Source organism: Mustela nivalis (genome assembly GCF_964662115.1).
Source record: "Mustela nivalis genome assembly, chromosome: 12".
NCBI classification, from domain to species: Eukaryota; Metazoa; Chordata; class Mammalia; order Carnivora; family Mustelidae; genus Mustela; species Mustela nivalis.
Window position 1 is genome coordinate 84,428,713 of NC_139031.1, and position 16,664 is coordinate 84,445,376.

Consider the following 16,664-nt stretch of genomic DNA (forward strand, 5'->3'; position numbering starts at 1 on the left):
TCGTATATAAAACAGAAAAGAATGTTGGTGTTGACAGAGAAACAATGAATGACAGCTCTCTGTCCCTGCAATGGACTGGATTTTTATGTCTCCCCAAGATTCACAGGTTGAAACCCTAATCCCAGTGTGATGGTGTGATGCTATGAGGAGGTGGGACCTTTAAGAAGTAATTAGGTCATGGGCGTGGAGCTGGCATGGATGATAAGAAGGGGCAGAGAGTGTGCTAGCTCTCTCTCCACCCAGTGAGGATACAAACCAGTTATTCCCAAACCAGAAGAGGGTGCTCCCCACAAGCCAGCCATACTGGCTCTCTAATCAAAGACTTCCAGTCTCCCAAACTGGGGGGCCCTCCTCAGCTCTGAACCCACTGAGAAAGAGTGGCAGCAGGAAACCAAAATATCCCCTTCATTATGAGAAAGATTAGGCTGATGAAATGACTGTGGGTCACTCGGCCAAAAGGACTTCATCCTAAGCTGCACCCTCAGAATTACGCCTCTTACCTTCCTACTGTAGTAGGACAGTAGTAGACAGCCCTGGAAAAGCAAGCCCGTCCTGTGTTAATCCCCAGCACAGAGAAGTGGAACACGGGCCTCGTGTAATCAAGCAGCTCCTCAGGTAAGGTCAGGAAGGCACTGGACCCCTGTGCCCTGATTTTCCTCCAGGAAATAACTCCATCTCCATGGAGAGGAATAGGTATGGGATAAATAGCCAGGAGTGTTTTAGGGAGAATTCCTCTTTATGGAAACCAAAAAAGCCAGGACCATGTGCTCTCATGTTTCTCTTGGCTTTGAGAATTAAATGAGATGATGGGCCCTCGACCCCACTCATGGGGAGTATAAATAATTAGCTATTATGATGTGCGTTATTCTTAACTATGTCACTATCAGGAGTTTAAGAAATTTGGTTGGATCCAAGATACGTGTCAAAAGCCGTCTAGTGGACATTCTAGAATCCGAACTGCCTTGGGTTTTTAAGTTTTCCATTCTGATTTGTGTTACACTTGGTTATTAAGGTTCAAATTTTGGGTAAATTAGTAGGTGATGTGGTACCATTAATGGTGTTTCCTCCTGTCTGGCACCCTATTCTAGAAAAGCTTTTTCTCTACTCTGTAGCTCCTAAGTGTAGGTGTGGGCAGACTCCTGATTAGCCCCTTTCAGCAACGCCTGGGGTGCACGGCTGATTCAGCACAAGGTACAGATAGATGTATGGCTCTTCGCCCCGCAATTAGGGCTGAGCATCTAGGCAGCATATAGGAGCTTTTACCCTCATCACACACCCCTGACTCTTGTCTTCTGAGAGCCCAGTGTTTATTCGCACTTTCTCTTCCCCTGCTTTCTAAGAGATTTGGTACTTTTTGTGCTATGACCTCAAGGTAGATGCTCCTAAAATTATACTGGATTTAAAACTGAAATTTATCAGGATCCCTTTTGTTTTCTCCACTGGACTCTAACCCACAGTATTGCATGTCCTGGGTTACCTAGCAACTCGGTTGTCCAGAGGTAGACTGAAGCGTAAACATAGTACCTTCTCCAGCTGTAGAAATACTACAGCTCTGGTTTGTTGGCTAATGAAGCTGTGGGACGGGGCTCTGCTTTCAGGTGTTCAGAGTGACAATCACATGAAAGTTCCCTGGCGCAGCGCGATGGCTCTGCCGGGTGTCAGGTCCTTCCGTGAGCTCATGCCTGAGTAATTGATGGAGTTAACTGAGTGGAGGTTCGTTTTTTCACCATGTTCTCCGTGACTGCTTCAGCAACACCAGGCAATTTATCATGCTCTTTGTGCAACAGTGCGTGGACTTTTTAAAGGATGAATTTAGACATCCTCTTCCTGTCCAAAAATAAACAAAAATAAACTAAGCCATTCTCAGGTTCAAAGTCCTGATTGGAGAGTTAGACCAGCCGCGGGAGCATGCCCACGTGACCCACAGCCTAGACCCCCTCACCACCCCACCCCACACTCATTGCTTTTCTTCTCTTGCTTAATTTTACTTTGGAGAAAGACCCAATTAAAAAGCACTGGTGGGTTTTTCTAAGGACGTTTCCTTCGCAGAGCTTATGTTCCACTCTTTGGCCAGAAAACTGGCAGAGCAATTAGCAGCTCTAGGAAGTTTCTAGTTGTTTGTGTACTGTTTCAGAAGAACCTACTGTGGGCATCAGCAGCCTTCAGACAGAGGGTTCTTGGAGAATGTGAATCCTTCCTAACCGTTTGGAATACACTTAAAATTGAAATCAATAGTCCTGTCCTCACAAGGACATCTTTATATTCTAAGTTAGAAGATGTCATGACAGCGTACCATAAGGGCACAGATTTCTCTCCGACATCCTTCTCCACTTACCTCCACCTTGTGAGCTCTTTAACATTCAAAAATGTTCTCTGATACACTTGCGCAAAACCTGCTGCTGAAATAAATCTATCGCTCCAAGTAACTTAGTCATTTCCTAGGTGACATTCTAATAAGAAAACCATTTGGGGGATAATAGTCCAATTGGAACTAATTCTCTATGTATTCCTTGTGGTCAGGAAATAGCACGTGCAAATTAATCAAATGTTCTGGTGACTTGTGTATTCTAATGTTTAGTATAGTGATTCCGCTACATCTTCTAGGATGATCAATTTGTAAAGCATTAGAAATAATTATGAAACCAAGAGGAGTATTATTTAATTTTTCATTGACTGAGACATTAGCTTAGGATCTTTCAGGTACTGCTTGGGATTAGGAACAGCTGTTGGTTTCCACTGGCTATACGCATTGTGCAGGTTAATAAGGTTCTGGTTAATCGGATGCCAGAAAACAGAATTTATTATAGCACTCAAGCATTCATGCAGAACATAATAATACCTTTCCAAAGAAACTAACGGGGCCTAAACTATTTTAATGGCTTCAATTAATCTTAAATACACTATAACTTTTGGGGGACTGCACATTTCAAAAATAGTCAAGTAGGGAAAGTATGGATTAGAGGAGAAGAAAATGTATATTTTGATAATAGATTGTCAGAAACTAAAATTTTTGTTATGTAATGGTCATGTGAAAGCACAGCTTTCAAAATGATAGAATTTACTTATTTATTTTTATTATTTTTTTAATTTTATTTTTTCAGTGTTCCCAGATTCATTGTTTATGCACCACACCCAGTGCTCCATGTGATACATCCCCTCCATAATATCCACCACCAGGTTCACCCAACTCCTCACCCCCCGCCCCTCCAAAACCCTCAGTTTGTTTCTCAGAGTCCACAGTCTCTTATGGTTCATCTCCCCCTCTGGTTTTCCCCAACTCACTTTTCCTTTCCTTCTCCTAATGTCCTCCATGTTATTCCTTATGCTCCACAAGTGAGTGAAACCATGTGATAATAGATTCTCTCTGCTTGACTTATTTCTCTCAGCATAATCTCCTCTAGTCCCTTCCATGTGGATACAAAAGTTGGATATTCATCCTTTCCAATGGAGGCATAACACTCCATTGTATATATGGATCATATCTTCTTTATCCATTCTTCCATTGAAGAGCATCTTGGCTCTTTCCACAGTTTGGTGACTCAAAAAATAGGCAGAAGACCTCAGCAGACACTAATCCAAAAAAGATCTACAAATGGCTAACAGACACATGAAAAAATGTTCACCATCATTAGCCATCAGGGATATTCAAATTAAAACCACATTGAGATACCACCTTACACCAGTTAGAATGGCCAAAATTAACAAGACCATTAACAGCAAGTGTTGGAGAGATTGTGAAGAAAGGGGAACCCTCTTACACTTTGATGGGAATGCAAGTTGGTGCAGCTACTATGGAAAACAGTGTGGAGATTCCTTAAGAAATGAAAAATAGAGCTACCCTATAACCTGCAATTGCACTACTGGGTATTTACCCAAAGATACAGATGTAGTGAAAAGAAGGGCCATCTGCACCCCAATGTTCATAGCAGCAATGGCTACAGTTGCCAAACTGTGGAAAGAGCAAAGATGCCCTTATTTATTTTTAAAAGAAAAAAAATTTTTTTAAGATTTTATTTGAGAGAGACTAGTGAGAGAGGGAACACAAGCAGGGGCAGTGGGAGAAGGAGAAGCAGAGTCCCTGATGAACAGGGAGTCTGATGTGGGTTCAATCCCAGGACCCTGGGATCATGACCTGAGCCAAAGGCAGACGCTTAACCGACTGAGCCACCCAGGCACCCTCAGCATAGGATTTATTTATTTAAAAATTGGATTTTAGAGCACCTGGGTGGCTCAGTCGGTTAAGCATCTGACTTTTGGTTTCAGCTCAGGTCACAATCTCAGGTCCTGAGATCAAGCCCTGCATCAGACTCTGCACTCAGTGCAGTGTCTACCTGTCTCTCTCCCTCCACTCCTTCCCCCCCTGCCATTCGTGCTTGCTTGGGTGTGCACACTAGCGTACTCTTCTTTCTCTGTCTTAAATGCATAAATAAAATCTTTTTTAAAAATTGAATTTTAATCACAGATTTCACTTAGCAAATTTTAAAAGCTTTCAAATGCAATTGAGCTTCATTTTTATTACTCTATTATACGACCATCCAGATTTTCAGAATTCTTCTTCATTAGAAGAAGACCAAATGTTTTACTTTGAGAAGGCCAACAAGAAGTCAGTGGGGCATTCAAGACCTAGTCCAATGTCCCGTGGCCTACAGGATACCTGTTATGGAGTACCCTTCCTGCGGGGAGACCTAAACATTTTCCCCAGGATTCCAGGGCCTGACCCTGTCAGCCCAGATTTTATCCTCACATTTCTCTGAACAGCTACTCCCTTAGCCTATTGCAAATAATAATTGCATTTCAAAAGTTCTGTTTTTGGAAACTTTGAGCCAAATACCCATTGCATAAAATGAAGCACAATGGCATATCTTCTATCTTACTAGATTCATCTCTTAAAATTTGATTAAGGAAATCCTATCCTTTGAAGATAGGGACCAATGAGAGAACCCCTCCTATTCTCTTGTGGTTTTAGTTTCAGATTATTAATTCTACCCCTATTTTTATCCTAATTTGTAACTGAGAGTTTCTAGAAATGGAAATTTTTTTAAAAGGTTTAATTTATTTATTTATTTGACAGAGAGATCACAAGTAGGCAGAGAGAAAGGAGGAAGCAGGCTCCCTGCTGATCAGAGAGCCCAATGTGGGGCTCGATCCCAGGACCCTGGGATCATGACCTGAGCTGAAGGCAGAGGCTTTAACCCACTGAGCCATCCAGGCACCCCTAGAAAAGGAAATTTTAAGACTGTCTACCCTCAGTGTAGAAAGACCTTGAGAAAAGATGTCTTTATCAATGTCACCATTCCACAAACATCCTGTTCCAGGGAACTGGCCTGCAGTGTCCAGTAACCTGCCCAAACCTATGTCACTTGTTGATTTCTGTTAAGTTTCTCTAAAGCTATAAGTAATAATAGTGTCATTCTCCAAGTGATTCCCATTCATAAAGGAAAATACTTGCTTTCTTTTTTTCTGTGTCAGAAAGTACTTTTCTCATACATAAATATTATTTAATGTGTAAAACATTTAGAATATTTTTAAACTCTTCCAAGTAACATAGCATTTTTAGAGGAGATTTTTCTCAACTGTGGTTTGGATTCAAGCATCTTGTGTGCCTTTCCAAATAAAGTTAATTTTTGCTCATGGAAACCATATTTTTTTTTAAATACACAGATCATCATTTCTAGAAAGACCTTGGAGAACAAGTTGGTATTGTGAGTGCTAGGAGATACAGAAGGAGTGGGAATTTGAAGTATTTTGAAAGCATCAACTTTTTTCTAATTGTTCTGAGTAATTGTAATCTGTTGTCTGATCATAACAAAATTGTCTCCATTGAATGTCCCATTTTAAAGATAAATCTGTAACTAGGTTTGTAATCTTGGGCAGTTGTCATATTGACTTCTATACACTATATTTTTGAGTATACTATAGAGGTATTATAATTCATTTATTCATTTTATTTCCCCATTCAAAATATTTTAGTGCTAGCTATCTACAAGGCACTGTTTTAGGTGCTAAGAGTATGGTGGTTTACCGAAGTTTCCTTCCTCAGAAAGCTTACAGTCTGTTAATTGAAATTCTTATAAATAAGTAACAAGTGTAAAAAGCTACGAAGATTCTAAGTAGGTACAGTCAGAAGTTACAGGGGTTTTGAGAAGGGCAATATTGTAGGTCAAGAAGAATTTAAAATGGCTTGCTTTGTGGATGGTGTTGGATTCGACTTGATCATTGAGAGAGATTTAAGAGTGGACCATTTAGGGACAATGGTGGTAAATACTTGAGGCAGAAGAAAAAAGAGAATGATCCCAAAACTTGGTGCATAGGCAGGGGATCAAGTGTGGTTCAACCCAAGTGAAATGGAGATTCTAAAGGGGAGGGAGACTGGGAAAGTAAGTGGGGCCTGCATTGTGGAGACACTGGAGACCTAAGATGTCTTCAGTACTGGGGGGAGGGAGGGTGGAGCCACCAAAGGTTTGGATCCTGATGGTCTCAGTGGTCGTATGTGATCTGGATTAGAGTGAAGTGAACTGAAGGTAGAGGGAAGTTAGGGTTCCTTTTGAGATATAAGGAGGCATAAAGAAGGATAGTATCCATGATACCTTCTTATGCAGAGATACTGCACATATACTGTCCTGTAATATAACATGAGACCCTAAATCCAAGCTCTTCCAGGCAGTCTTCCTACATGTCAGCCCTCTTGGTCTCTGTGTTATCCACACCTGCCTGTAGAGTCATGCTCTTGTAAAAAGTAGGAAATCAGGTGTCCACGGCTGGCTTGTTCAAGAGGTAGCAGCTTGCTAGCTTCAGGAATAGTTTGACCGTGACCATCCCACAACTCTATGTTGGTTGTGACATCAGAGTCTTCTTAAGGGGCATGCCCTGGAAACCATCACCTGCCTAGATCCATAGTCCATGCCTCCCTTGCAACCCCAACATGGTCATGTTCTCCATCCAGTTACTGATCTCCTGGTTGCTCCTCAAACACCCCAGGCCTCTTTGGAACCCCAGGGCCTTTGTATATGCCGTTGCCTGGAACATCTTTCCTGTCAATTTCACAGGTCAATGCCTTGTCTCTTTCTGGCCTTCGCTTAAATGTCACCCCCTCAAGAGCCCTTACCGTTACTCTTTATCTAAGCCCTTTGTTTCTTTCCTACCTAGGACTTCAACTTCCAATTGTTTTATTAGCATGTGACTCTTTTTTTTTTTTTTTTTTGCCTCTTTCCCTGCTAAAACATAATATATACCATGTCTCTTTTCTGGATTAGTGTGTCTCTAGCGCCAAGAACTATGTCTGGCACTCCAAAGGAGATCACTAATATGTAACTGTTGAATTAATGAGTGAATGAATTAATGAATTAGTGAATTAATGAACATACCTGTTCAGAAAGCCCTTTATAACCTAAAACTATCCTCCTTTACTCCTGAATAATTATAAACAGAGTGGCAACAAATGGCCACTTTTCTTCCATAATCTGCCCAGTGATATAGTCTATAAAAAGGGTTCATAGGATACTCATAGTGATATTTGGGAAACAGAATAGAAGTATTCTGCTTAAATTCCTGAATATTCATTAAAAATTCTGGTACCACACCATACTGCAGTGTTTTTCAGTCTTTTAAAAAATGAAATAGGGGTACCAGGGTGGCTCAGTGGGTTAAGCTTCTGCCTTCAGCTCCGGTCATGATCTCAGGGTCCTGATATCAAGCTCCGCAGCGGGCTCTCTGCTCAGCAGGGAGCCTGCTTCCCCCTCCCTCTCTGCCCACTTCTCTGCCTACTTGTAATCTCTGTCTGTCAAATACACAAATAAAAATTTTTTTTAATTTTCTTTCTTTCTTTCTTTCTTTCTTTCTTTCTTTCTTTCTTTCTTTCTTTCTTTCTTTTTTAAAGATTTTATTTATTTATTTGACAGAGAGAGATCACAAGTAGGCAGAGAGGCAGGCAGAGAGAAAGGAAGGGAAGCAGGCCCCCTGCTGAGCAGAAAGCCTGATGCGGGACTCAATCCCAGGACCCTGGGATCATGACCTGAGCCGAAGGCAGCGGCTTAACCCACTGAGCCACCCAGGCGCCCCTCTTTCTTTCATTCTTTCTTTATTTTTATTTATTTATTTTCAGCATAACAGTATTCATTGTTTTTGCACCACACCATGCTATCCGTGCGCTCTCTACCCACCACCTGGTTCCCCCAACCTCCCACTCCCCGCCCCTTCAAAACCCTCAGATTGTTTTTCAGAGTCCATAATCTCTCATGGTTCACCTCCCCTTCCAATTTCCCCCAACTCCCTTCTCCTCTCTAACTCCCCATGTCCTCCATGCTATTTGTTATGCTCCACAAATAAGTGAAACCATATGATAATTGACTCTCTCTGCTTGACTTATTTCACTCAGCATAATCTCTTCCAGTCCCGTCCATGTTGCTACAAAAGTTGGGTATTCGTCCTTTCTGATGGAGGCATAATACTCCATAGTGTATATGGACCAAAATGAAATTTTTTAAAAATTGAAATAGAGATTAGAAAACATCAGGGTGCATTACATCTGCTAAGTATAGTTTCGAGAATTTTTCAGTGTGTGTGTGTCTGTAAGGAGGTTCCAGTGTGAAATTATTTTTTACCATGACTCAAAGTCAATATACACTGGGTATTTTCCATGTTATCCTAATCCCTTATCTGGCTATTGTCGAGCTCCTCAAAGCCAGTGTTGAATTGTATTCTGCAGTGTTATGATTCCTTATGGCTTGTTTGCAGTGGAAGCCTTCCCACAAATGCACACCAAAATTCAATTTTTTAAGTATTTTCTTAGAGATCAACATACCTTAACCTCTCTCAGAATGCTAGGTTTGCAGTAAAGAATGTTCCCAGAGCTGCAGGGCTTGGCTGCTTTTAAGGAAACCAGGAGAAAAACAAACAAACAAAAACAAATATTCAGGGTAGGACAGTGGTAAGATTTGCTGTTCTTTTAATCAAGAATTTGAGGGGCACCTGGGTGGCTCAGTGGGTTCCACATCTACCGTCAGCTCAAGTCATGATCTCAGGGTCCTGGAATGGAGTCAAGTTCCAGCTCCCTGCTCAGCGGGGGAGTCTGCTTCTCCCTATCACTCTGCCGCTCCCTCCCTGCTACTCCCCCCTGCACTTGCTCTCTCATGCTCACTCTCAAGTAAGTAAATACTTTTTCAAAAGTCCAGAATTTGAAGCAATGATTTGACATACAATAGCAGTATTTGTTAAAATAACATTTATGTTAACTATTTTTTTTTCCTTTTCTCTCTCTCTCTCAGCTGCCTGCCTTGTGCTTGGCTGCATGATTTTCCCCGATGGCTGGGATTCAGATGAAGTAAAACGGATGTGTGGAGAAAAGACAGACAAGTACACTCTGGGGGCTTGTTCAGTCCGCTGGGCGTACATCCTGGCTATTATTGGGATTTTGGATGCCCTGATCCTTTCATTTCTGGCGTTTGTGCTTGGTAACCGACAAGACAGCTTGATGGCCGAGGAACTGAAGGCAGAAAACAAAGGTAAGATTGCTTTGGGGAACTCTTATCTCGATGCCTTGAGCACGTCAAGTCCCAGTGCTTCCCTCATGGGTCTAATTTGCTGCATCTTCCAATGCTGTCTAGTTCATAGATGTTCCCTTAGACTCAACTCAAGAAATTTTACACAGTTGAAAAACAGTTTACCTTTGAAATACAGTTTGTGTTGAAATACAGTTTACACACTTTACCTTTCTAAGGCTCTCAGAGTCCATTGTTATTTAAACGTATTCTTCCATTTCCAGTTTCTTTTTCCCTCCCTAAGTTAATGGCTATGAGGTAGCTTTTTTTTTTTTTTTTTTTTTGTCTACTTGATTAAATAGTGAGAACATCCTCTCCATGTATGTCTGCCATTTTCCAGATTGAAATAAAATCCTGGGGAATCTCATAAAACCATCTAGAAACATCTTTATTAAGCTCTTCACAATCATTTTATTTGAATTCAGACTCCTCTCAGAAAGAAGGCAAGATAGTGGCCCTAAATACTTAGGGGTTTCAACAGTTGCTTAATTAACTGAATTAGAACGCGTTATCTGGATGGTGAAAAGTTCTGTTTCTTTTCAAAAAGAAAATGGCTTCTGAAACACAAAGTAGAATAAAAAAAGGGACAATGACCAGTAAATGATATGTAAATATTACAATGTACGTTAAAAAGTAGCAAGTCCTTAGTAAAGATGCCTCTCCATTTTCTTTCCAGACTTCTAAACCAAGTGTTTGGAGATAGAATATTACCGTCTCTGTCTGTTGCAAACTTAGATTTATTTCACTGTTTTGTCTTGGTTATTTTTAACTTTAATACTTTGGACTTACATCAGTGCCTTCAATTGAGTGACTGCTGCCTCTAGTTTTTATTTCTAATTGCAAACTAAAACTATCTTTGAATTCCAAAATTTAGCATACTATTTCAAGTAGTTGCTAACTCCAAAAACTCTTCACTGCTTCAACAAGCCTCAAATAGAAGTATGTATTAGTGTCTACAGGAATGTCACATGTAATGATAGTGTAACAAGCTTTATATTTAGACCATCGCTGTTGATGCTTGTAAACTATGAACTATAAAGAGAGAAAATCAAGAGGTCTAGGAAAGCACAGTCATTCTTGAGCTCTTTATCTCGCTGATTTATGTACAGAAGACATACTTGGCTTTGATGAAACCAAGTTTACTTGGTTTCATTGAAAATATTCTAAACATGAGGCAGCTGGGTGATTTGGTTGGTTGAACGTCTGACTCTCCATTTCGGCTCAGTTCATGGTCTCAGGGTCGTGGGATCGAGCCCGTGGTCAGGCTCCTCGCTCAGCATGGTGTCTGTACCTCCCCTTCTGTTCCTACCGACGTGCATACATGCGCTCTCTCCTTCCCTCTAAATAAATTTTAAAAATTAAAAAAATATTCTAAACATAAAAATCACAAGGGTGTGTTGCTTTCTAAAAACAGAATTACTTCCCTCTCATGGTTGTACTTTCTAGATTAGAAAAAAAAAAAAAGGCAATACAAAGATAATCATTATGCTTTTAAAATCCTGTTACAGATTTAAAGTACTTTCACTTTCGCTCATTCATTTGGAACCCAGGTCCAGTCTTTGTAATCTGGTGAATGTACACAGGTCTCTGTCTAGTTAGCTTCACTTCAAAGTTAATAAGAATAGCTCAATATTAGAATAAATTACTTTTCCCTACAGAATGAATTCAAGAACACACCACTCAGTTCTGCAGATGTTGATTTCTACCCCCACCTAGTCATGGACCAAAGTGCTATTTATTCACTGTACAATTTAAAATTATCCTGAGAACATTTAACTTTCCAGACCTCTTTTGACCCCCAAAAAAGGAAGTTCAGAAAATGTTTTAAACATAACAAAACCAGGAAGATCTTTTAATTGGCCATTGAGAATTCTAACTTCTGTCCACATATATGAGTGACCACTCTGAATGCATGCTTCAGAAAGAAATGGCTAGGATTAGAGGATAACCCTCAACAGTTCCCAAAGTGGGTCTCTTTTTTTGTTTTAAATTTATTTATTTATTTATTTTCAGCACAACAGTATTCATTATTCTGGCACCACACCCAGTGCTCCATGCAATCTGTGCCCTCTCTAATACCCACCACCTGGTTCCCCCAATCTCCCACCCCCGCCCCTTCAAAACCCTCAGATTGTTTTTCAGAGTCCATAGTCTCTCATGGTTCACCTCCCCTTCCAGTTTACCCCAACTCCCTTCTCCTCTCTAACTCCCCATGTCCTTTATGCTATTTGTCATGCTCCACAAATAAGTGAAACCATATGATAATTGACTCTCTCTGCTTGACTTATTTCACTCACATAATCTCTTCCAGTCCCGTCCATGTTGCTACAAAAGTTGGGTATTCGTCCTTTCTGATGGAGGCATAATACTCCAGAGTGTATATGGACCACATCTTCCTTATCCATTCGGCTGTTGAAGGGCATCTTGATTCTTTCCACAGTTTGGCGACCGTGGCCATTGCTGCTATAAACAGCTATAAACAGCTGCTATAAACATTGGGGTACAGATGGCCCTTCTTTCTTCTTGCGCTGGATTCAGTTACATGTGGATGTCTGATCCCTTCAGTTGAGGTTTTCATTTTTAAAAAGCATTTTCCAGACTTGGTAACCGACAAGACAGCTTGATGGCCGAGGAACTGAAGGCAGAAAACAAAGGTAAGATTGCCGAAATGGAAAAGAAACCAGTACAGGGGTGCCTGGGTGGTTCAGTCTGTTAAGCTTCCAACTCTTGCTTTTGGCTCAGGTCATGATCTTACAGTCATGGGATTAAGCCCCACATCAGACCCTGTGCTCAGCGAGGAGTCTGCTTGTCCCTCTCCCTCTGCTTCTCTCTCTCCCTCTCTCTCTCTCTCAAATAAAAATATTTTTGAGAGAGGACAGTATAAGGTCTGGTGACTATCTCTGCATGACTTTTCCATATTTATCATCTTCGTCTGTTTGTATCACACTTGCGTGAGTCCCTAGTTTCTTTCCTCTGGTTCTGAAGGACCCGAATCAGTAGTGGTTCATCTTTATCAAATGGGACCCGGTAAAGTGACAGAGAGCTTCAGGCCATGCCGAGCAACATCTCAGTTGTACCGCATTCTTATTCCACAATCAGATTCTTTCCTCTGAATTCTAAGAACGTATCGGCAGCTCTATTGTGCAGAAATTTCAGATCCTCCTCCGATAGGGTCTGTATAAGATCAGACTCCAAAATGTAATCAAACCTACATGTTCCTGAGGAATGGTACAAGACTTGCCGTATTTCTACCAAATAGCCTTTAGGGTTTGATATTATTTAAACACTTGGTTCAGTGTTGAAACCTCCACAGTTGGATTGTTCGGGAGAGCACCAGTCAATGATTGTGTATGTTTGTATATGAACAATTTTTTTTCAAAAATCTTTTTTAAGATTTTATTTATTTATTTGACAGAGATCACAGAGAGGCAGAGAGGCAGGCAGAGAGAGAGAGGAGGAAGCAGGCTTCCCGCCGAGCAGAGAGCCCGATGAGGGGCTCGATCCCAGGACCCTGGGATCATGACCTGAGCCAAAGGCAGAGGCTTTAACCCACTGAGCCATCCAAGCACCCCTGTGTGTGAACAATTTTACTAAACAGTAGTTCAGTTGCTTTCAAGTGCGTGCACTAACCAAAACTACCTTCACTGTTACTTTCTATAAATCCTAAGGGGGGGAGATCTGATAAGTGGAGAAAACTTGTAAATATGAAGTTGATTACATTTAAATTGGTACTTTTACAATTTGTATGGATACATCCATACCATTTTTCACTTATTAAAACTATTTTTTTTTTCACTTCTTTTTCTATCCCTTGGTAGCGAAGGCCTCCTTTGGATTTCAGAGCAATGCAATGAGACAGAGGCCTCTCTAGCTCACAGAATTTTAGCAAAATTTACTAATGCCATGATGCTTGTAGTGTCCTAGAAGCAGACAATACCGTATCTCCAATCTTGGCTCAACATTTCTGTGTTCTGATATACATTGTATTACTATACACACTGTAATACCTTTTACAATCTTCTAGTTTTATAGCCTGCCAATCATCCTAACAACCTACATCCTATAATAAATAGCAGGGGCATTATGGAGAGTCTAAACCTACGAGTGGAGCATATGCCTCCCATTCCAAGAAGTTTGTCCTGAGGAACCTCATGATAGGATTGTATCATCTTTATGTGACTTTTATAATTAATCTAACAACACACTTCTCTGTATCTGGAAAAGCCACCAAATGCGTTCAGGTGTGCCATGTGTCACTACAGTAAGGATACTGCTTAGGTCCATGAGTCCTGCCTAACACCCTCCCCAGTGGATAAAACAAGAATCACTGTTACATAAATCCTAGACTCTACTGAAACAGGAAAGGGAACTCCATTCTAATTGTGGAACTGTAATCCACTCACAGATTCCTTAAGGGAATATAGGATGCTACTGAGCCATTAATTAATGATCACAAAGGTATGATTCAAAGGGAACACAAGGGGAAGGTGCACAGGTGAGCTCTCTACCTGGACAGACCACCACCTGTTGTGATAAATTTTCTGGAAACTCTCCCCAATCCCATGAGAACTTCTCCCTTCAATATCACCTGCAACATTTCTTAAGCATTTCCCAGGAATGCAACAATAATTGAAAGTGGTCTCCGCTGAAATTTGTCACAAATTATAAAATGGCAAAATTGGAATAAGGGAGTTTGGACAGAATTTCAACCAATGGAAGGCACCAACCTTGAAGATGCAAGGGTTGTCTTAGAACTTCTGTGAGAGGGGCGCCTGGGTGGCTCAGTGGGTTAAGCCACTGCCTTCGGCTCAGGTCATGATCTCAGGGTCCTGGGATTGAGTCCTACATCGGGCTCTCTGCTCAGCAGGGGCCTGCTTCCCTTCCTCTCTCTCTGCCTGCCTCTCTGCCTACTTGTGATCTCTCTCTGTCAAATAAATAAATAAAGTTCTTAAAAAAAAAAACTTCTGTGAGATATTACGGTAATCATCTATGTTGCATTATCAAAGTCCCACAATATTTTCTCACGGGAAAAAAAATAAGGCAACAAAAACTCCACTGAAAAACAAAGAGAAGTGAAAACTTTAAATATCCAACTAACTTATACAGGAGCATGTGGGAAGCCAGCCCTGCAGGCTGTGTGCCGTCCCTGGCTCTGGGGATAAGAGCAGGTAGGCAGGTGTTCATTCTTGTTTGGGAGCTCAGCAGCATGGTTTCTCAATGAGCCAACAACAGGAGGCATTTCACCTTGATATGCTGCTTAATTGCATATTTTAACACACTGAACTGTGAAGTCAATTTAATTATGTAAAATTAAAGTTCCAACCAGATAAAAAGGATTTGAAATGAAAGCTTCATTTTCCATTTCTTTCATTAATTGTGAGAGGATAAATAATTACATTTTCCAGAACTCCTGTGCCACAAATATCTCTTTTCCTTGTCAGACACCGTTCATAAAGAGGTATGTTTCTGCATTTGTGTATATGGTCTTTGGAATTGCTTATCAGATAATTGGGTCCTCTCATGAGCAGTTTTAAAGTCACTCTGTCTTCTAGCACTTAAACTGCAAATGAGAAAACATGATTATCCATTAAGAGGTGACTCTAGCTACCATTTATTAAGTGGCTTAAGCTCTTTTTATGCTATAATAGGCGGAGTTAAATTCATTTTACTCAAATAGCTAATTGAGAAACCATTCAGAATCTTGATTTAAAGGTCCCACGGATGTCATGCCACAACCACAGTGTGAGTGGCAGTGTGGTGTAGTGGAACGAACGTGTGCTGCCTGGAGCCCACGTGGTCTCTGACATTCCCTGAGAGCCCTGCTCCCAGATTTCAATAGTTCCAGAACGAAACTTCCTCCTGCATAAGATTCAAGGTTGTCAATGGCACCTGCTGTTTCTTCCAGCTCTAAAATATTCTGATTTGGGGGACACCTCCAGAGTGTCTTTAAAGATGGTCCAAGGGCAGTAAGAGCTCCTGCCTCAGAGCAGTGAATATGCCAATGGCTCTTAGGAACTTGTTGGCAACATAAGGGTAACTAAGAGAAGGAAACGATGAAGGTCCAGGGGAAGGAGCTCTAGGAAGCCCAGGGTGTGCCTCCCTGAACAGCGCTGTCACACCCCCATCACTCACACCACCAAGTGAAAGGAGTCAGATTTAGAAACGCTGGCTGATGTGCCTCCTTGCCTAACTAATTCCCACGTTATGTGGTGCCTATGTGGACACCTTGACAGTGGACAGAGCCCTAGATCAGAGAGAAAAACTTTGTCTCTGGTCTCAACTCCAACAAGAAGGGTCATTAGGACTTTGAGCAAGTCCCTAATAACCCGAAACCTCAGTTTTATGTTCTTTAGTGTGAGAATACTAATACCCAGGTCTGCCCCCGTGGGATTGGGAAAGCCCAGTGAAAGCATGTATGTAGACAAATTTATAATCAAAATGATCATTACTGATCAGGAATGAATCCAGGACTCAAACACAAGTCATTTTACTCAAATTTTCAAGTTTTTTCTACCATACAAGATGGTGAAATAATTCTTTTTAAGATTTTGTTTATTAGAAAGTGCACAAGCAGAGGGGAAAGGAAGAAGCAGACTCTCTGCTGAGCAGGGAGCCTGATATGGGACTTGATCCCAGCATCCTGAGCCGAAGGCAAACACTTAAGGGACTAAATGACCCAGGCACCCCAGAATTATTTCTTAAAATACTCTGATTTGATTGCTTTCTACGTGACCAATGAACCCTGTACAAGTAAAGAGTTTAGTCTTACTTTCATTTGGTAGCTTTTAGATAATGTTAATCAAAAATCTAATCTACTTGAGAATAGACTACTCCTATGTTGGTACACTGTATGTCCATTGTCATTTGTCTCAAGGTATTTTTTTCATTTCTCTTGATTTCTTCTGTGACCCACTGATAGTTCAGTAGCCTGCCGTGGGTTGCAAGAATGAGAAGCAGCCTTTGAAACTCATCCTCCTTCTTGACTCCATAACTTTGTGGGAACCTAGTGAAGAAGATCAGGAAGCCCTGGCAAAGAGTATAAGCCTTTTGAATTAAATCTTTAATAAGGCCATAGTGAACCCGTGAGCCCCCTGTTTCCCCGTGGGGTTAGTGTTGAACAAAGTGTTC

At 41.1% G+C, this 16,664-nt stretch overlaps 1 protein-coding gene across 3 annotated transcripts in view; it reads left to right on the forward strand.

Annotated features, from left to right (window-relative positions):
- LHFPL3 (LHFPL tetraspan subfamily member 3) overlaps positions 1-16,664 on the forward strand; it is a 577,648-nt gene that overhangs the window by 398,149 nt on the left and 162,835 nt on the right. For all 3 annotated transcript variants that reach the window (XM_082691931.1, XM_082691932.1, XM_082691930.1), the window contains exon 2: positions 9,264-9,500. In XM_082691931.1, the coding sequence (XP_082548057.1) occupies positions 9,264-9,500 (237 nt within the window). The remainder of the gene's footprint in view (positions 1-9,263; positions 9,501-16,664) is intronic.